The sequence below is a fragment of the Pezoporus occidentalis genome, unplaced genomic scaffold (genome assembly GCF_034315485.1).
Source record: "Pezoporus occidentalis ecotype Australia unplaced genomic scaffold, CSIRO_AGI_Poc_V1 ctg341, whole genome shotgun sequence".
Taxonomy (NCBI): Eukaryota; Metazoa; Chordata; class Aves; order Psittaciformes; family Psittacidae; genus Pezoporus; species Pezoporus occidentalis.
This window is the reverse complement of record NW_026915387.1, coordinates 722,189-735,847: the sequence shown is the minus strand read 5'-3', so window position 1 is coordinate 735,847 and position 13,659 is coordinate 722,189. Positions and strand designations below refer to the sequence as shown.

General features: G+C 62.7%; 2 protein-coding genes across 3 annotated transcripts; one reads left to right on the top strand and one right to left on the bottom strand.

Moving 5' to 3' along the window:
• Window positions 1-737: 737 nt before the first annotated feature.
• On the top strand, window positions 738-5,758 carry PGAP3 (post-GPI attachment to proteins phospholipase 3; the record flags this gene model as incomplete). Its single annotated transcript, XM_062629834.1, has 4 exons — window positions 738-829; window positions 1,640-1,776; window positions 1,882-2,086; window positions 5,611-5,758. Coding segments are annotated over 4 exons (498 nt in total), but the record flags the coding sequence as incomplete, so codon positions are not given.
• A 2,029-nt stretch (window positions 5,759-7,787) lies between these two features.
• Window positions 7,788-13,399, bottom strand: PNMT (phenylethanolamine N-methyltransferase). Of its 2 annotated transcripts, none has more exons than XM_062629831.1 (4): window positions 13,089-13,399; window positions 11,495-11,702; window positions 8,596-9,052; window positions 7,788-7,814 (listed from the first exon to the last, which is right to left on the bottom strand). In XM_062629831.1, the coding sequence occupies exons 1-3, from the start codon at window positions 13,240-13,242 to the stop codon at window positions 8,617-8,619; spliced, it is 798 nt and encodes a 265-aa protein (XP_062485815.1). In that variant the 5' UTR covers window positions 13,243-13,399; the 3' UTR covers window positions 7,788-7,814; window positions 8,596-8,616. The 2 variants fall into 2 exon arrangements, with proteins under 2 accessions (XP_062485815.1, XP_062485816.1); XM_062629832.1 differs by lacking the exon at window positions 13,089-13,399 and adding an exon at window positions 12,462-12,497 and having other exon boundaries at window positions 11,495-11,736.
• Window positions 13,400-13,659: the final 260 nt, after the last annotated feature.

The window sequence follows — 13,659 nt, the reverse complement described above, 5'->3', positions numbered from 1 at the left end:
CCATCCCATCCTGTCCCATCCCATCCATCCATCTCCATCCATCCCATCCATCCCATCCATCCATCCCCATCCCATCCCCATCCCCATCCCATCCATCCCATCCCGTCCTGTCCCATCCCATCCCCATCCCATCCCCATCCATCCCATCCATCCCATCCATCCCGTCCCATCCCATCCCCATCCATCCCATCCCATCCATCCCATCCCGTCCTGTCCCATCCCATCCATCCCATCCTGTCCCATCCCATCCATCCCCATCCCATCCATCCCATCCTGTCCCATCCCATCCATCCCCATCCCATCCATCCCCATCCCATCCATCCCATCCCATCCATCTCATCCTGTCCCATCCCATCCATCCCATCCATCCCATCCATCCCGTCCCATCCCATCCCATCCATCCCATCCCGTCCCATCCCATCCATCCCATCCTGTCGATCCCATCCATCCCCATCCCATCCATCCCATCCCATCCCATCCATCCCATCCCATCCCATCCATCCCCATCCCATCCATCCCATCCATCCCATCCCGTCCTATCCCATCCATCCCATCCCCATCCCATCCCCATCCCATCCATCCCATCCATCCCATCCATCCCATCCATCCCATCCATCCCATCCCGTCCTATCCCATCCATCCCATCCCCATCCCATCCATCCCATCCCATCCCATCCCATCCCATCCCATCCCATCCCATCCATCCCGTCCATCCCATCCATCCCATCCCATCCATCCCATCCATCCCATCCTGTCCCATTCCACAGAAACTGGACTATTTCTGTGCTTCGGCCGTTGTCCTGCACTCCGTGTACCTGTGCTGCGTCAGGTGAGTGCTGCACAGTGCAGGGGGGGTGCCTCTTAATGTGGGGGGGCTGGGGGGGCTCCTTCTTAATATGGGGGTGCTGGGGGGCTCCTTCTTAGTATGGTTGTGCTGAGGGGCTCCTTAATATGGGGGTGCTGGGGGGCTCCTTAATATGGGGGGGCTCCTTCTTAATATGGGGATGCTGGGGGGCTCCTTAATATGGGGATGCTGGGGGGCTCCTTCTCAATATGGGGGTGCTGGGGGGCTCCTTCTCAATATGGGGGTGCTGGGGGGCTCCTTCTCAATATGGGGATGCTGGGGGGCTCCTTAATATGGGGATGCTGGGGGGCTCCTTAATATGGGGATGCTGGGGGGCTCCTTCTCAATATGGGGGTGCTGGGGGGCTCCTTCTCAATATGGGGGTGCTGGGGGGCTCCTTCTCAATATGGGGGTGCTGGGGGGCTCCTTAATATGGGGTGCTGGGGGGCTCCTTCTCAATATGGGGGTGCTGGGGGGCTCCTTCTCAATATGGGGGTGCTGGGGGGCTCCTTAATATGGGGTGCTGGGGGGCTCCTTCTCAATATGGGGATGCTGGGGGGCTCCTTCTCAATATGGGGGTGCTGGGGGGCTCCTTAATATGGGGATGCTGGGGGGCCTCCTTCTCAATATGGGGATGCTGGGGGGCTCCTTCTTAATATGGGGATGCTGGGGGGCCTCCTACTCAATATGGGGGTGCTGGGGTTCTCCCTTTCAAACCTTGGATGCTGAGGGGGGGGCTCCCTCTGACCATGGAAGTGCCCCCTTCCTCCTCCTCCTCCTCCTTTCCCCCCCCAGGACACTGGGGCTGCAGCGCCCAGCCTTAATCAGCATCTTCCGAGCCTTCCTCCTGCTCTTCCTCGCCTGCCACATCTCCTACCTGAGCCTCGTCCGCTTCGACTACGGCTACAACATGGCAGCGAACGCGGGCATCGGTGAGCCCTGCGCTATGGGGGGGTCCCCCCTATATACATATATATGGGGTGTATGTGGGGGGGATCACCCCCTATTCCCCTCTGTGTGTCCCGTCCCCCCCCCAGGGCTGCTGAACGTGGCCTGGTGGCTGCGGTGGTGCCTGCGGAACCGCCCGCGCCTGCCCCACGTCTGGAAGTGCGCGGCCGTGGTGCTGCTGCTGCAGGCGCTGGCGCTGCTGGAGCTGCTCGACTTCCCCCCGCTGCTCTGGGTGCTGGATGCCCACGCGCTCTGGCACATCGGCACCATCCCGCTCAACGTCCTCTTCTACAGGTCAGGGGGGTGGAAACGGGGGTGCTGAGCGCGCCCCTTTGGTATCGGGGTGCTGGGAGCCCATCCCTGCCTTGAAAGGGGGGTGCTGAGTACCCCCCCTTTGGTATTGGGGTCCTGGGAGCCCATCCCCGCCTTGAAAGGGGGGTGCTGAGTGCCCCCCCGTTGACACTGGGGTGCTGGGAGCCCCTCTCTTTGGTGCATGGGGTGCTCAGTGCCCCCCCCTTGGAATTGGGGTGATGGGAGCGCAACCCACCCCTTGAAAGGGGAGTGCTGAGTGCTCCCCCTTTGATATTGGGGTGCTGGGAGCCCCTCTCTTTGCTATAGGGGTGCTGAGTGCCCCCCTTTTGACATCAGGGTGCTGGGAGCCCCTCTCTTTGGTGCATGGGGTGCTCAGTGCCCCCCTTTGATATTGGGGTGCTGGGTCCCCTCTCTTTGCTATAGGGATGCTCAGTGCCCCCCCTTTGATATTGGGGTGCTGGGACCCCTCTCTTTGCTATAGGGATGCTCAGTGCCCCACTTTTGACACTGGGATGCTGGGAGCCCCCCTCTTTGGTGCATGGGGTGCTGAGTGCCCTCCTTTGATATTGGGGTGCTGGGACCCCTCTCTTTGCTATAGGGATGCTCAGTGCCCCCCCTTTGATATTGGGGTTCTGGGACCCCTCTCTTTGCTATAGGGATGCTCAGTGCCCCCCCTTTTGACACTGGGGTGCTGGGAGCCCCTCTCTTTGGTGCATGGGGTGCTCAGTGCCCCCCCTTTGATATTGGGGTGCTGGGAGCCCATCCCTTTGCTGTAGGGGTGCCGAGTGTGCCCCTTTGGTATTGGGGTGCTGGGAGCCTCTCTTTAGTGCATGGGGTGCTGAGTGCCCCCCCTTTGATACTGGGGTGCTGGGAGCCCCTCTCTTTGGTGCATCTTTGGTATTGGGGTGTGGGAGCCCATCCCTGCCTTGAAAAGGGGGTGCTGAGTGCGCCCCCTTTGGTATTGGGGTACTGGGAGCCCATCCCTGCCTTGAAAGGGGGGTGCTGAGTGTCCCCCCTTTGGTATTGGGGTGTGGGAGCCCATCCCTTTGCTGTAGGGGTGCTGAGTGTGCCCCCTTTGCTATTGGGGTGCTGGGAGCGCTCCCTTGAAAGGTGGTTGCTGAGTGCGCCCCTTTGGTATTGGGGTGCTGGGAGCCCCTCTCTTTGGTGCATAGGGTGCTCAGTGCCCCCTCTTTGGTATTGGGGTGTGGGAGCCCATCCCTGCCTTGAAAGGGGGGTGCTGAGGTATTGGGGTGTGGGAGCCCATCCCTGCCTTGAAAGGGGGGTGCTGAGTACCCCCCCCTTTGGTATTGGGGTCCTGGGAGCCCATCCCCGCCTTGAAAGGGGGGTGCTGAGTGCCCCCCCGTTGACACTGGGGTGCTGGGAGCCCCTCTCTTTGGTGCATGGGGTGCTCAGTGCCCCCCTTTGATATTGGGGTGCTGGGAGCGCATCCCCCCTTGAAAGGGGAGTGCTGAGTGCTCCCCCTTTGATATTGGGGTGCTGGGAGCCCCTCTCTTTGCTATAGGGGTGCTGAGTGCCCCCCTTTTGACATCAGGGTGCTGGGAGCCCCTCTCTTTGGTGCATGGGGTGCTCAGTGCCCCCCTTTGATATTGGGGTGCTGGGTCCCCTCTCTTTGCTATAGGGATGCTCAGTGCCCCCCCTTTGATATTGGGGTGCTGGGACCCCTCTCTTTGCTATAGGGATGCTCAGTGCCCCACTTTTGACACTGGGATGCTGGGAGCCCCCCTCTTTGGTGCATGGGGTGCTGAGTGCCCTCCTTTGATATTGGGGTGCTGGGACCCCTCTCTTTGCTATAGGGATGCTCAGTGCCCCCCCTCTGGGACCCCTCTCTTTGCTATAGGGATGCTCAGTGCCCCCCCTTTTGACACTGGGGTGCTGGGAGCCCCTCTCTTTGGTGCATGGGGTGCTCAGTGCCCCCCCTTTGATATTGGGGTGCTGGGAGCCCATCCCTTTGCTGTAGGGGTGCCGAGTGTGCCCCTTTGGTATTGGGGTGCTGGGAGCCCCTCTCTTTAGTGCATGGGGTGCTGAGTGCCCCCCCTTTGATACTGGGGTGCTGGGAGCCCCTCTCTTTGGTGCATGGGGTGCTGAGTGCCCCCCCCTTTGGTATTGGGGTGTGGGAGCCCATCCCTGCCTTGAAAAGGGGGTGCTGAGTGCGCCCCCTTTGGTATTGGGGTACTGGGAGCCCATCCCTGCCTTGAAAGGGGGGTGCTGAGTGTCCCCCCTTTGGTATTGGGGTGTGGGAGCCCATCCCTTTGCTGTAGGGGTGCTGAGTGTGCCCCCTTTGCTATTGGGGTGCTGGGAGCCCCCCCTTGAAAGGAGGGTGCTGAGTGCGCCCCTTTGGTATTGGGGTGCTGGGAGCCCCTCTCTTTGGTGCATAGGGTGCTCAGTGCCCCCTCTTTGGTATTGGGGTGTGGGAGCCCATCCCTGCCTTGAAAGGGGGGTGCTGAGTACCCCCCCTTTGGTATTGGGGTGTGGGAGCCCATCCCTGCCTTGAAAGGGGGGTGCTGAGTACCCCCCCCTTTGGTATTGGGGTCCTGGGAGCCCATCCCCGCCTTGAAAGGGGGGTGCTGAGTGCCCCCCCGTTGACACTGGGGTGCTGGGAGCCCCTCTCTTTGGTGCATGGGGTGCTCAGTGCCCCCCCCTTGGTATTGGGGTGCTGGGAGCGCATCCCCCCCCTTGAAAGGGGAGTGCTGAGTGCTCCCCCTTTGATATTGGGGTGCTGGGAGCCCCTCTCTTTGCTATAGGGGTGCTGAGTGCCCCCCTTTTGACATCAGGGTGCTGGGAGCCCCTCTCTTTGGTGCATGGGGTGCTCAGTGCCCCCCTTTGATATTGGGGTGCTGGGTCCCCTCTCTTTGCTATAGGGATGCTCAGTGCCCCCCCTTTGATATTGGGGTGCTGGGACCCCTCTCTTTGCTATAGGGATGCTCAGTGCCCCACTTTTGACACTGGGATGCTGGGAGCCCCCCTCTTTGGTGCATGGGGTGCTGAGTGCCCTCCTTTGATATTGGGGTGCTGGGACCCCTCTCTTTGCTATAGGGATGCTCAGTGCCCCCCCTTTGATATTGGGGTTCTGAGACCCCTCTCTTTGCTATAGGGATGCTCAGTGCCCCCCCTTTTGACACTGGGGTGCTGGGAGCCCCTCTCTTTGGTGCATGGGGTGCTCAGTGCCCCCCCTTTGATATTGGGGTGCTGGGAGCCCATCCCTTTGCTGTAGGGGTGCCGAGTGTGCCCCTTTGGTATTGGGGTGCTGGGAGCCCCTCTCTTTAGTGCATGGGGTGCTGAGTGCCCCCCCTTTGATATTGGGGTGCTGGGAGCTCCTCTCTTTGCTACAGGGGTGCTGAGTGCCCCCCCTTTAGACATCGGGGCGCCGGGAGCCCCTCTCTTTGCCGCATTGGGTGCTGGGTACCCCCCTCTTAACCTCGGGGTGCTGGGGGCTCCCTCCCTGCCCATGGGTGCTGGTGGGAGCCCCCCCTCTTCCGTCCCCCCAGTTTCCTGATGGACGACAGCCTCTACCTCCTCAAGGCCAACTCCGACCTCCTCAAAGCGGATTAGAGCTGGGGGGGGGGGGGGCACATGTGGCCCTTTGTGCCCCCCCAGATCCTGCCCTGTGCCAAGCACCCCCCCTGCTCCCCCCCCCTCCGGCCCCCGGTTGCCTTCTGAGGTTTGTTCTTCTCCCCACACCCCCCCCTGTGCCCCACATCTCCCTTGGGGTGGGGGGGGGCCCTGCTGGCTGCTGGCCGGCTTTTGCAGGGGGATGTGGGGGGCTGTGTGTGATGTGTGGGGCTGGAGCGGTGCCTTGGGGCCCCCCTTGTCAAAGGGTCTGTGCCCCCCCCCCCCCCCCAAACCTGAGTGTTTTGTGGGATGTGAATAAAGGTGAGTTCAAATCCAACCTGGGCTGGGCTCTTGTTCCCACTGTGCCCCCCCCTCCCATTGCACCCCATATCTGTGCTGTGCACCCCACAACCACCACATCCTGCACCCCGTTTCTCTTACCCTGTGCACCCCATATCCCCCTCACTGCCCACCCCATCCTTACTCCCTCCCTAGCCCCCACTGCAGCCCCCCTGACCCCTCCAGCCCCTGTGGGTAACCCTGCACACCCCCACCACCAACACCCCCCTGTACCGTGCACCTCGGGCTTTATTTGGGGGCACTGGGGGCCCCGCATCAGTGTTTTGGGGTGCTGGGGGGTCATGGGACCCTCATTCTTCCAGTGGCTTCTGCACACGGGCAAAGGTGATGCTGTCAGTGCCTTCTGCACCCCATTTCTCTCACCCTGTGTGCCCCATTTTCCCCCTCCATGCACCCCATATCCCCCTCATCCTCACTCCCTCCTAACCCCCATTGCAGCTTCCCACATCCCTGAGCCCCCCGACCCCATCAACACCCCCCTGTACCATGCACCTCAGGCCTTTACTGGGGGGCTCAAGGGACCCCACATCCGTGCTGGGGGGGACCCCTAATTCTTCCCCCAGCTTCTGTGCATGGGCAATGATGATGCTGTGTTTTGTGCATCCCATTTCTCTCACCCTTTACCCCCCTGTGTGCCCCATATCCCCCCCATCCTCACTCTCTCCTCACCCCTATCACAGCCTCCCCCATCCCTGACACCCCACAGAGCCCCCCCCAACACCCCCCTGTACCATGCACCTCAGGCCTTTATTGGGGGGGCTCAGTGTTGGGGGGGACACTGGACCCCTCATCCTTCCACCGGTTTCCGTGCATGTGTGAACATGATGCTCTCAATGTCTTGTGCACCCCATTTCTCTCACCCTTTACCCCCCTGTGTGCCCCATATCCCCCCTCCATGCACCCCATATCCCCCCCATCCTCACTCTCTCCTCACCCCCATCGCAGCCTCCCACATCCCTGACCCCCTGCAGCCCCCCATCAACCCCCCCCTGTACCATGCACCTCAGCCCTTTATTGGGGGGCTCAGGGACACCACATCCGTGCTGGGGGGACCCCTAATTCTTCCCCCAGCTTCTGTGCATGGGCGACGATGACGCTGTCAGTGTCTTGTGCACCCCATTTCTCTCACCCTTTACCCCCCTGTGTGCCCCATATCCCCCCCATCCTCACTCTCTCCTCACCCCCATCGCAGCCTCCCACATCCCTGACCCCCCTGCAGCCCCCCCCAACACCCCCCTGTACCATGCACCTCAGCCCTTTACTGGGGGGCTCAGTGTTCGGGGGGACACTGGACCCCTAATTCTTCCCCCAGCTTCTGTGCATGGGTGAACCCGATGCTGTCAATGTCTTTTGCACCCCATTTCTTTCACCCTGTACCCCCCCTGTGTGCCCCATATCCCCCCCATCCTCACTCTCTCCTAACCCCCATTGCAGCCTCCCCCATCCCTGACCCCCCTGCAGCCCCCCCCAACACCCCCCTGTACCATGCACCTCAGGCCTTTATTGGGGGGGCTCAGTGTTGGGGGGGACACTGGACCCCTCATCCTTCCACCGGTTTCCGTGCATGGGTGAACATGATGCTCTCAATGTCTTGTGCACCCCATTTCTCTCACCCTTTACCCCCCTGTGTGCCCCATATCCCCCCCATCCTCACTCTCTCCTAATCCCTATTGCAGCCTCCCCCATCCCTGACACCCCCCCACAGAGCCCCCCACCAACACCCCCCTGTACCATGCACCTCAGCCCTTTACTGGGGGGGCTCAGGGACCCCACATCCGTGCTGGGGGGGGGTGCTGTGACCCCTTATTCTTCCTCCACCTTCTATGCATGGGCGATGATGATGCTGTCAGTGTCTTATGCACCCCATTTCTCTCACCCTTTACCCCCCTGTGTGCCCCATATCCCCCCCATCCTCACTCTCTCCTAATCCCCATTGCAGCCTCCCCCATCCCTGACCCCCCTGCAGCCCCCCCCAACAGCCCTCTGTACCATGCACCTCAGCCCTTTATTGGGGGGCTCAGGTACCCCACATCTGTGCTGGGGGGGGTGCTGTGACCCCTCATTCTTCCTCCACCTTCTGTGCATGGGCGACGATGACGCTGTCAGTGTCTTGTGCACCCCATTTCTCTCACCCTTTACCCCCCTGTGTACCCCATATCCCCCCCATCCTCACTCTCTCCTCACCCCCATCACAGCCTCCCCCATCCCTGACCCCCCTGCAGCCCCCCCCCAACACCCCCCTGTACCACGCACCTCAGCCCTTTATTGGGGGGCTCAGTGTTGGGGGGGACACTGGACCCCTCATCCTTCCACCGGCTTCCATGCATGGGTGAACATGATGCTCTCAATGTCTTTTGCACCCCATTTCTCTCACCCTTTACCCCCCTGTGTGCCCCATATCCCCCCTCCATGCACCCCATATCCCCCCCATCCTCACTCTCTCCTCACCCCCATCGCAGCCTCCCCCATCCCTGAACCCCCTGCAGCCCCCCATCAACCCCCCCCGTTCCACGCACCTCAAGCCTTTATTGGGGGGCTCAGTGCTCAGCGCTGGACGGGACACACGCGGCCCCCCCCCCCCCTCATTCTCCCCCCGCCTTCCGTGCATGGGCGAAGAAGACGCCCTCGACGTCGTCCACCCCGGTCCGCAGCGCCGGGGGCATCGCGTAGGAGCGGAGCTGCCGCAGCTCGAAGCCGGCCCCGCTCAGTGCCCGGCGGACGTCGCCCTCGTCGAGCGGCAGCACCGGGAGCCGCGCCGGCCCCGCCACGTAGAAGGACTCCCCGAGGGCCCCCAGCAGCACCGCGTGGCCCCCGGGCCGCAGCAACGAAGCCGCGTTCGTGAGCGCCCGGGAGAAGGCGGCGAGGTCCGGGCTCACGGCCTCCAGGCAGAAGGCGGAGAGGAGCGCGTCCGCCCGCGGCTGCAGCGGGGCCCCGAGCGGCTCCCGTCGGTGGACGTCGATGGGGAGGATCCGGCGCAAACGGGCCCGCAGCCGCCGCTGCTTGTCCTGCCACGGCTCCCTGCGGGGGGGGGTTAATGGGGAGAGGAAAGGGGGATGTGGGGATGGGGATGGGGATGGGATGTGGGGATGGGGATGGGGTCCTGCGGGGAACAGCTGGGTACCTGTGGGGATGTGGGGATGGGGATGGGGTCCTGGGATGTGGGGATGGGGATGGGGATGGGGATGTGGGGATGGGGATGGGGTCCTGCAGGGAACAGCTGGGTACCTGTGGGGATGTGGGGATGGGGATGGGGTCCTGCAGGGAGCAGTCTGGGACCTGAAGGGATGTGGGGATGGGGATGGGGATGGGGTCCTGTGGGGAGCAGTCTGGGACCTGAAGGAATGTGGGGATGGGAGCACACAGGGATGGGGATGGGGATGGGGTCCTGCAGGGAGCAGGCAGGGCCTGTGGGGATGGGAGCCCGTGGGGATGGGGTCCTGCAGGAAGCAGCCTGGCACCTGCAGGGATGTGGGGATGGGGTCCTGCGGGGAGCAGTCTGGGACCTGAAGGGATGTGGGGATGGGGATGGGGTGCTGGGATGTGGGGACGGGGATGGGGTCCTGCGGGGAGCAGTCTGGGACCTGAAGGGATGTGGGGATGGGGATGGGGTCCTGCAGGGAGCAGTCTGGGACCTGAAGGGATGTGGGGATGGGGATGGGGTCCTGGTATGTGGGGATGGGGATGGGATGGGGATGGGGTCCTGTGGGGAGCAGTCTGGGACCTGAAGGGATGTGGGGATGGGAGCTCGTGGGGATGGGGTCCTGCAGGGAACAGCTGGGTACCTGTGGGGATGTGGGGATGGGAGTGCACAGGTATGGGGATGGGGTCCTGCAGGGAGCAGTCTGGGACCTGAAGGAATGTGGGGATGGGGATGGGGTCCTGGGATGTGGGGACGGGGATGGGGATGGGAACCTGCGGGGAGCAGCCAGGGCCTGCAGGGATGTGGGGATGGAGAGGGGTTCCTGCAGGGAGCAGCCTGGTAGCTGTGGGGATATGGGGATGGGGATGGGATCCTGCGGGGAGCAGCCAGGAACCTGCGGGGATGTGGGGATGGGAGCCCGTGGGGATGGGGTCCTGTGGGGAGCAGTCTGGTGCCTGCAGGGATGTGGGGATGGCAGCACACAGGGATGGGGACGGGATCCTGCAGGGAGCAGCCTGGGACCTGCGGGGATGTGGGGATGGGAGCGCACAGGGATGGGGACGGGATCCTGCAGGGAGCAGGCAGGGCCTGTGGGGATGGGAGCCCATGGGGATGGGGTCCTGCAGGAAGCAGCCTGGCACCTGCAGCGATGTGGGGATGGGGATAGGATCCTGCAGGGAGCAGCTGGGTACCTGCGGGGATGTGGGGATGGGAGCCCATGGGGTTGAGGATAGGGATAGGATCCTGCAGGGAGCAGCCAGGTACCTGCAGGGATGTGGGGATGGGAGCCCGTGGGGATGGGGATGGGATCCTGTAGGGAGCAGCCAGGGCCTATGGGGATGTGCCAATGGGAGCTTATGGGGATGGGATCCTGCAGGGAGCAGCCTTCTCCTGCTAATGATCCCTGTGGGGCTGGGGCACTGTGGGGATCAACCTGGCAATGCAGGGATGTGGGGATGGGAGCCTGTGGGGATGGGGATGGGGATGGGATCCTGCAGGGAGCAACCTGGTACCTGCAGGGATGTGGGGATGGGAGCCCATGAGGATGGGGATGGGGATGGGATCCTGTAGGGAGCAGCCTGGTATCTGTGGGGATGTGGGGATGGGAACCCATGGGGTTGGGGATGGGGACAGGATCCTGCAGGGAGCAGCCGGGGCCTGTGGGGATGTGAGGATGGAAGCCCATGGGGATGGGATCTTGTGGGGAGCAGCCAGGGTCTATGGGGATGTGCCGATGGGAGCTCATGGGGATGGGGATTGGATCCTGCAGGGAGCAACCTGGTACCTGCAGGGATGTGGGGATGGGAGCCCGTGGGGATGGGGATGGGGATGGGATCCTGTAGGGAGCAGCTGGGGCCTGTGGGGATGTGGGGATGGAAGCCCATGGGGATGGGATCCTGCGGGGAGCAGCCAGGGTCTATGGGGATGTGCCGATGGGAGCTCATGGGGATGGGGATTGGATCCTGCAGGGAGCAGCCTTCTCCTGCCAACGATCCCTGTGGGGCTGGGGCGCTGCGGGGATCAACCTGGCACCTGCAGGGATGTGGGGATGGGAGCCCATAGGATTTGGGCTCAGGATCCTGCAGGGATCAGCCACTGGGATATGGGGGCTGTGATCCCGTGGGGTTTGGGGACACAATGGTGCAGGAGATCAGCCCAGCATCCAAAGGGATGTGGATCTGTGATCTCATGGGATTTAGGGACAGTTTCCCGCAGGGACCAGCCCAGCATCTTCAGGGCCGTGGGGCTGTGATCCCATGCGATGTGGGGACGCGCTCCCACCCCCCCCCCCCCCCCCCCAGGATCCCGTGCACCCCTACCCGCGCCCCTCGATCTTGCAGACGTGCTGGATGAAGGGGCTCCAGTCGAAGGTGCCGGGGTCCCCCCGCACCCAGCGCCGCAGCTCCTCCCGGTTCACGGCCAGGTAATCGGTGGCCACGATCTCCTCGAAGTGGTCGCAGGCGCTGAGCAGCTGGTAAATGGTGGGGCCTGAGCCCACGTCGATCAGCGTCCGCCCATGGATCTCACCTGGGGAAGGAGATGGACACAGTGGGATCCCACCCTGACATCCCAGCATCCCAACATCCCAACATCCCATCCCAACATCCCAACATCCCATCCCAACATCCCAACATCCCATCCCATCCCAACATCCCACCCCAACATCCCAATATCCCAACATCCCAACATCCCATCCCATCCCAACATCCCACCCCAACATCCCAACATCCCAACATCCCAACATCCCATCCCAGCATCTCAGCATCCCAACATCCCATCCTACCCCAACATCCCATCCCAACATCCAACCCCAACATCCCATCCCAACATCCAACCCCAACATCCCATCCCAACATCCCAACATCCCATCCCAACATCCCAACATCCCATCCCAGCATCCCAGCATCCCAACATCCCATCCCACCCTAACATCCCATCACAACATCCAACCCCAACATCCCATCCCAACATCCCATCCCAGCATCTCAGCATCCCAATATCCCATCCTACCCCAACATCCGACCCCAACATCCCATCCCATCCCAACATCCCATCCCAGCATCCCAGCATCCCAACATCCCATCCTACCCCAACATCCCATCCCAACATCCCATCCCACCCTAACATCCCATCCCAACATCCAACCCCAACATCCCAACATCCCATCCCAACATCCCATCCCAACATCCCATCCCATCCCAACATCCCATCCCAGCATCCCATCCCAACATCCCATCCCATCCCAACATCCCATCCCACCCCAAAATCCCACCCCAACATCCCAACATCCCATCCCAACATCCCATCCCACCCCAACATCCCATCCCAACATCCCAACATCCCATCCCACTCAACATCCCACCCCAACATCCCATCCCAAAATCCCATCCCAACATCCCATCCCAACATCACATCCCACCCCAGCATCCCATCCCAGCATCCCATCCCATCCCACCCCAGCATCCCATCCCAACATCCCATCCCATCCCAACATCACATCCCATCCCAACATCCCATCCTACCCCAACATCCCATCCCATCCCAACATCCCATCCCAACATCCCATCCCAACATCCCATCCCAACATCCCATCCCAACATCCCATCCCATCCCAACATCCCAACATCCCATCCCAACATCCCAACATCCCATCCCACTCAACATCCCACCCCAACATCCCATCCCCAAATCCCATCCAATCCCACCCCAACATCCCATCCCAACATCCCATCCCATCCCAGCATCCCATCCCATCCCAACATCCCATCCCAACATCCCACCCCACCCCACCCCACCCCACCCCATCGAGTTCCAGCCTCCCCAAGGCGCAGGGAAGTCGCTGCGGGGCACGGTGCCTGCTCCCTCCCTCCCTGCCCCATTCCCGCCCCACACCGGGCTCCCCACGGCCCTCACCGGTCCCGAAGGTGTCTGCGAGGCACCGCAGCTTCCAGGGCACCACGAACTCCTCGGAGGAGAAGTCCGCGCGGGGGGGGCCGTAGTTGTTGTCCAGGTACGCGCGGGGGTCGAAGCGCTCGTAGCGCTCCCGCAGCGCCGAGAGCCCGCTCATGGCCGCGGCTCCGCCGCTCCCCGGCCCCGCAGCCGCCTTTTATCCCCCCCCCTGCTCCCGGTGCGCGCCGGGGCCGGGGCTCATCCATCCCCGTAACCAGGTTAGAGCCGGCGCCGCGGGGCGAGCGATGGGGCCGGGCGCCAGCGAGGCCGGATGCGGCCCCCGCGCAGATAACGCGGCTCTATCGGAGCCAGGGAGCCGGCTCCGTCCCTGCGGCTGGAAGCGGCGGTGGGAGCGAGGATGGGGATGCCCGAGGGGTGATCCCCCCAACCCCAACCCACCGTGGGGTGCCCCCCCTGTGGGGATGGTCATGAGTGTTCTCTGGGGTGGGGATGGGAATGGGATGGAGGTGGGAAGGGATTGGAATGGGGAGAGGATGGGGATGGGGGTGGGATAGGGGTAGGAAGGGAGTGGAAT

Excerpts from the sequence above, each read along its gene's own strand:
- PNMT (XM_062629831.1), bottom strand. The coding sequence starts at position 13,242 with ATGAGCGGGCTCTCGGCGCTGCGGGAGCGCTACGAGCGCTTCGACCCC. Across the intron at positions 11,703-13,088 it reads CGCAGACACCTTCGGGACCG|GTGAGATCCATGGGCGGACG; the intron begins GTGAGGGCCGTG and ends CTCCTTCCCCAG. Across the intron at positions 9,053-11,494 it reads TGCAAGATCGAGGGGCGCGG|GGAGCCGTGGCAGGACAAGC; the intron begins GTAGGGGTGCAC and ends CCCCCCCCGCAG.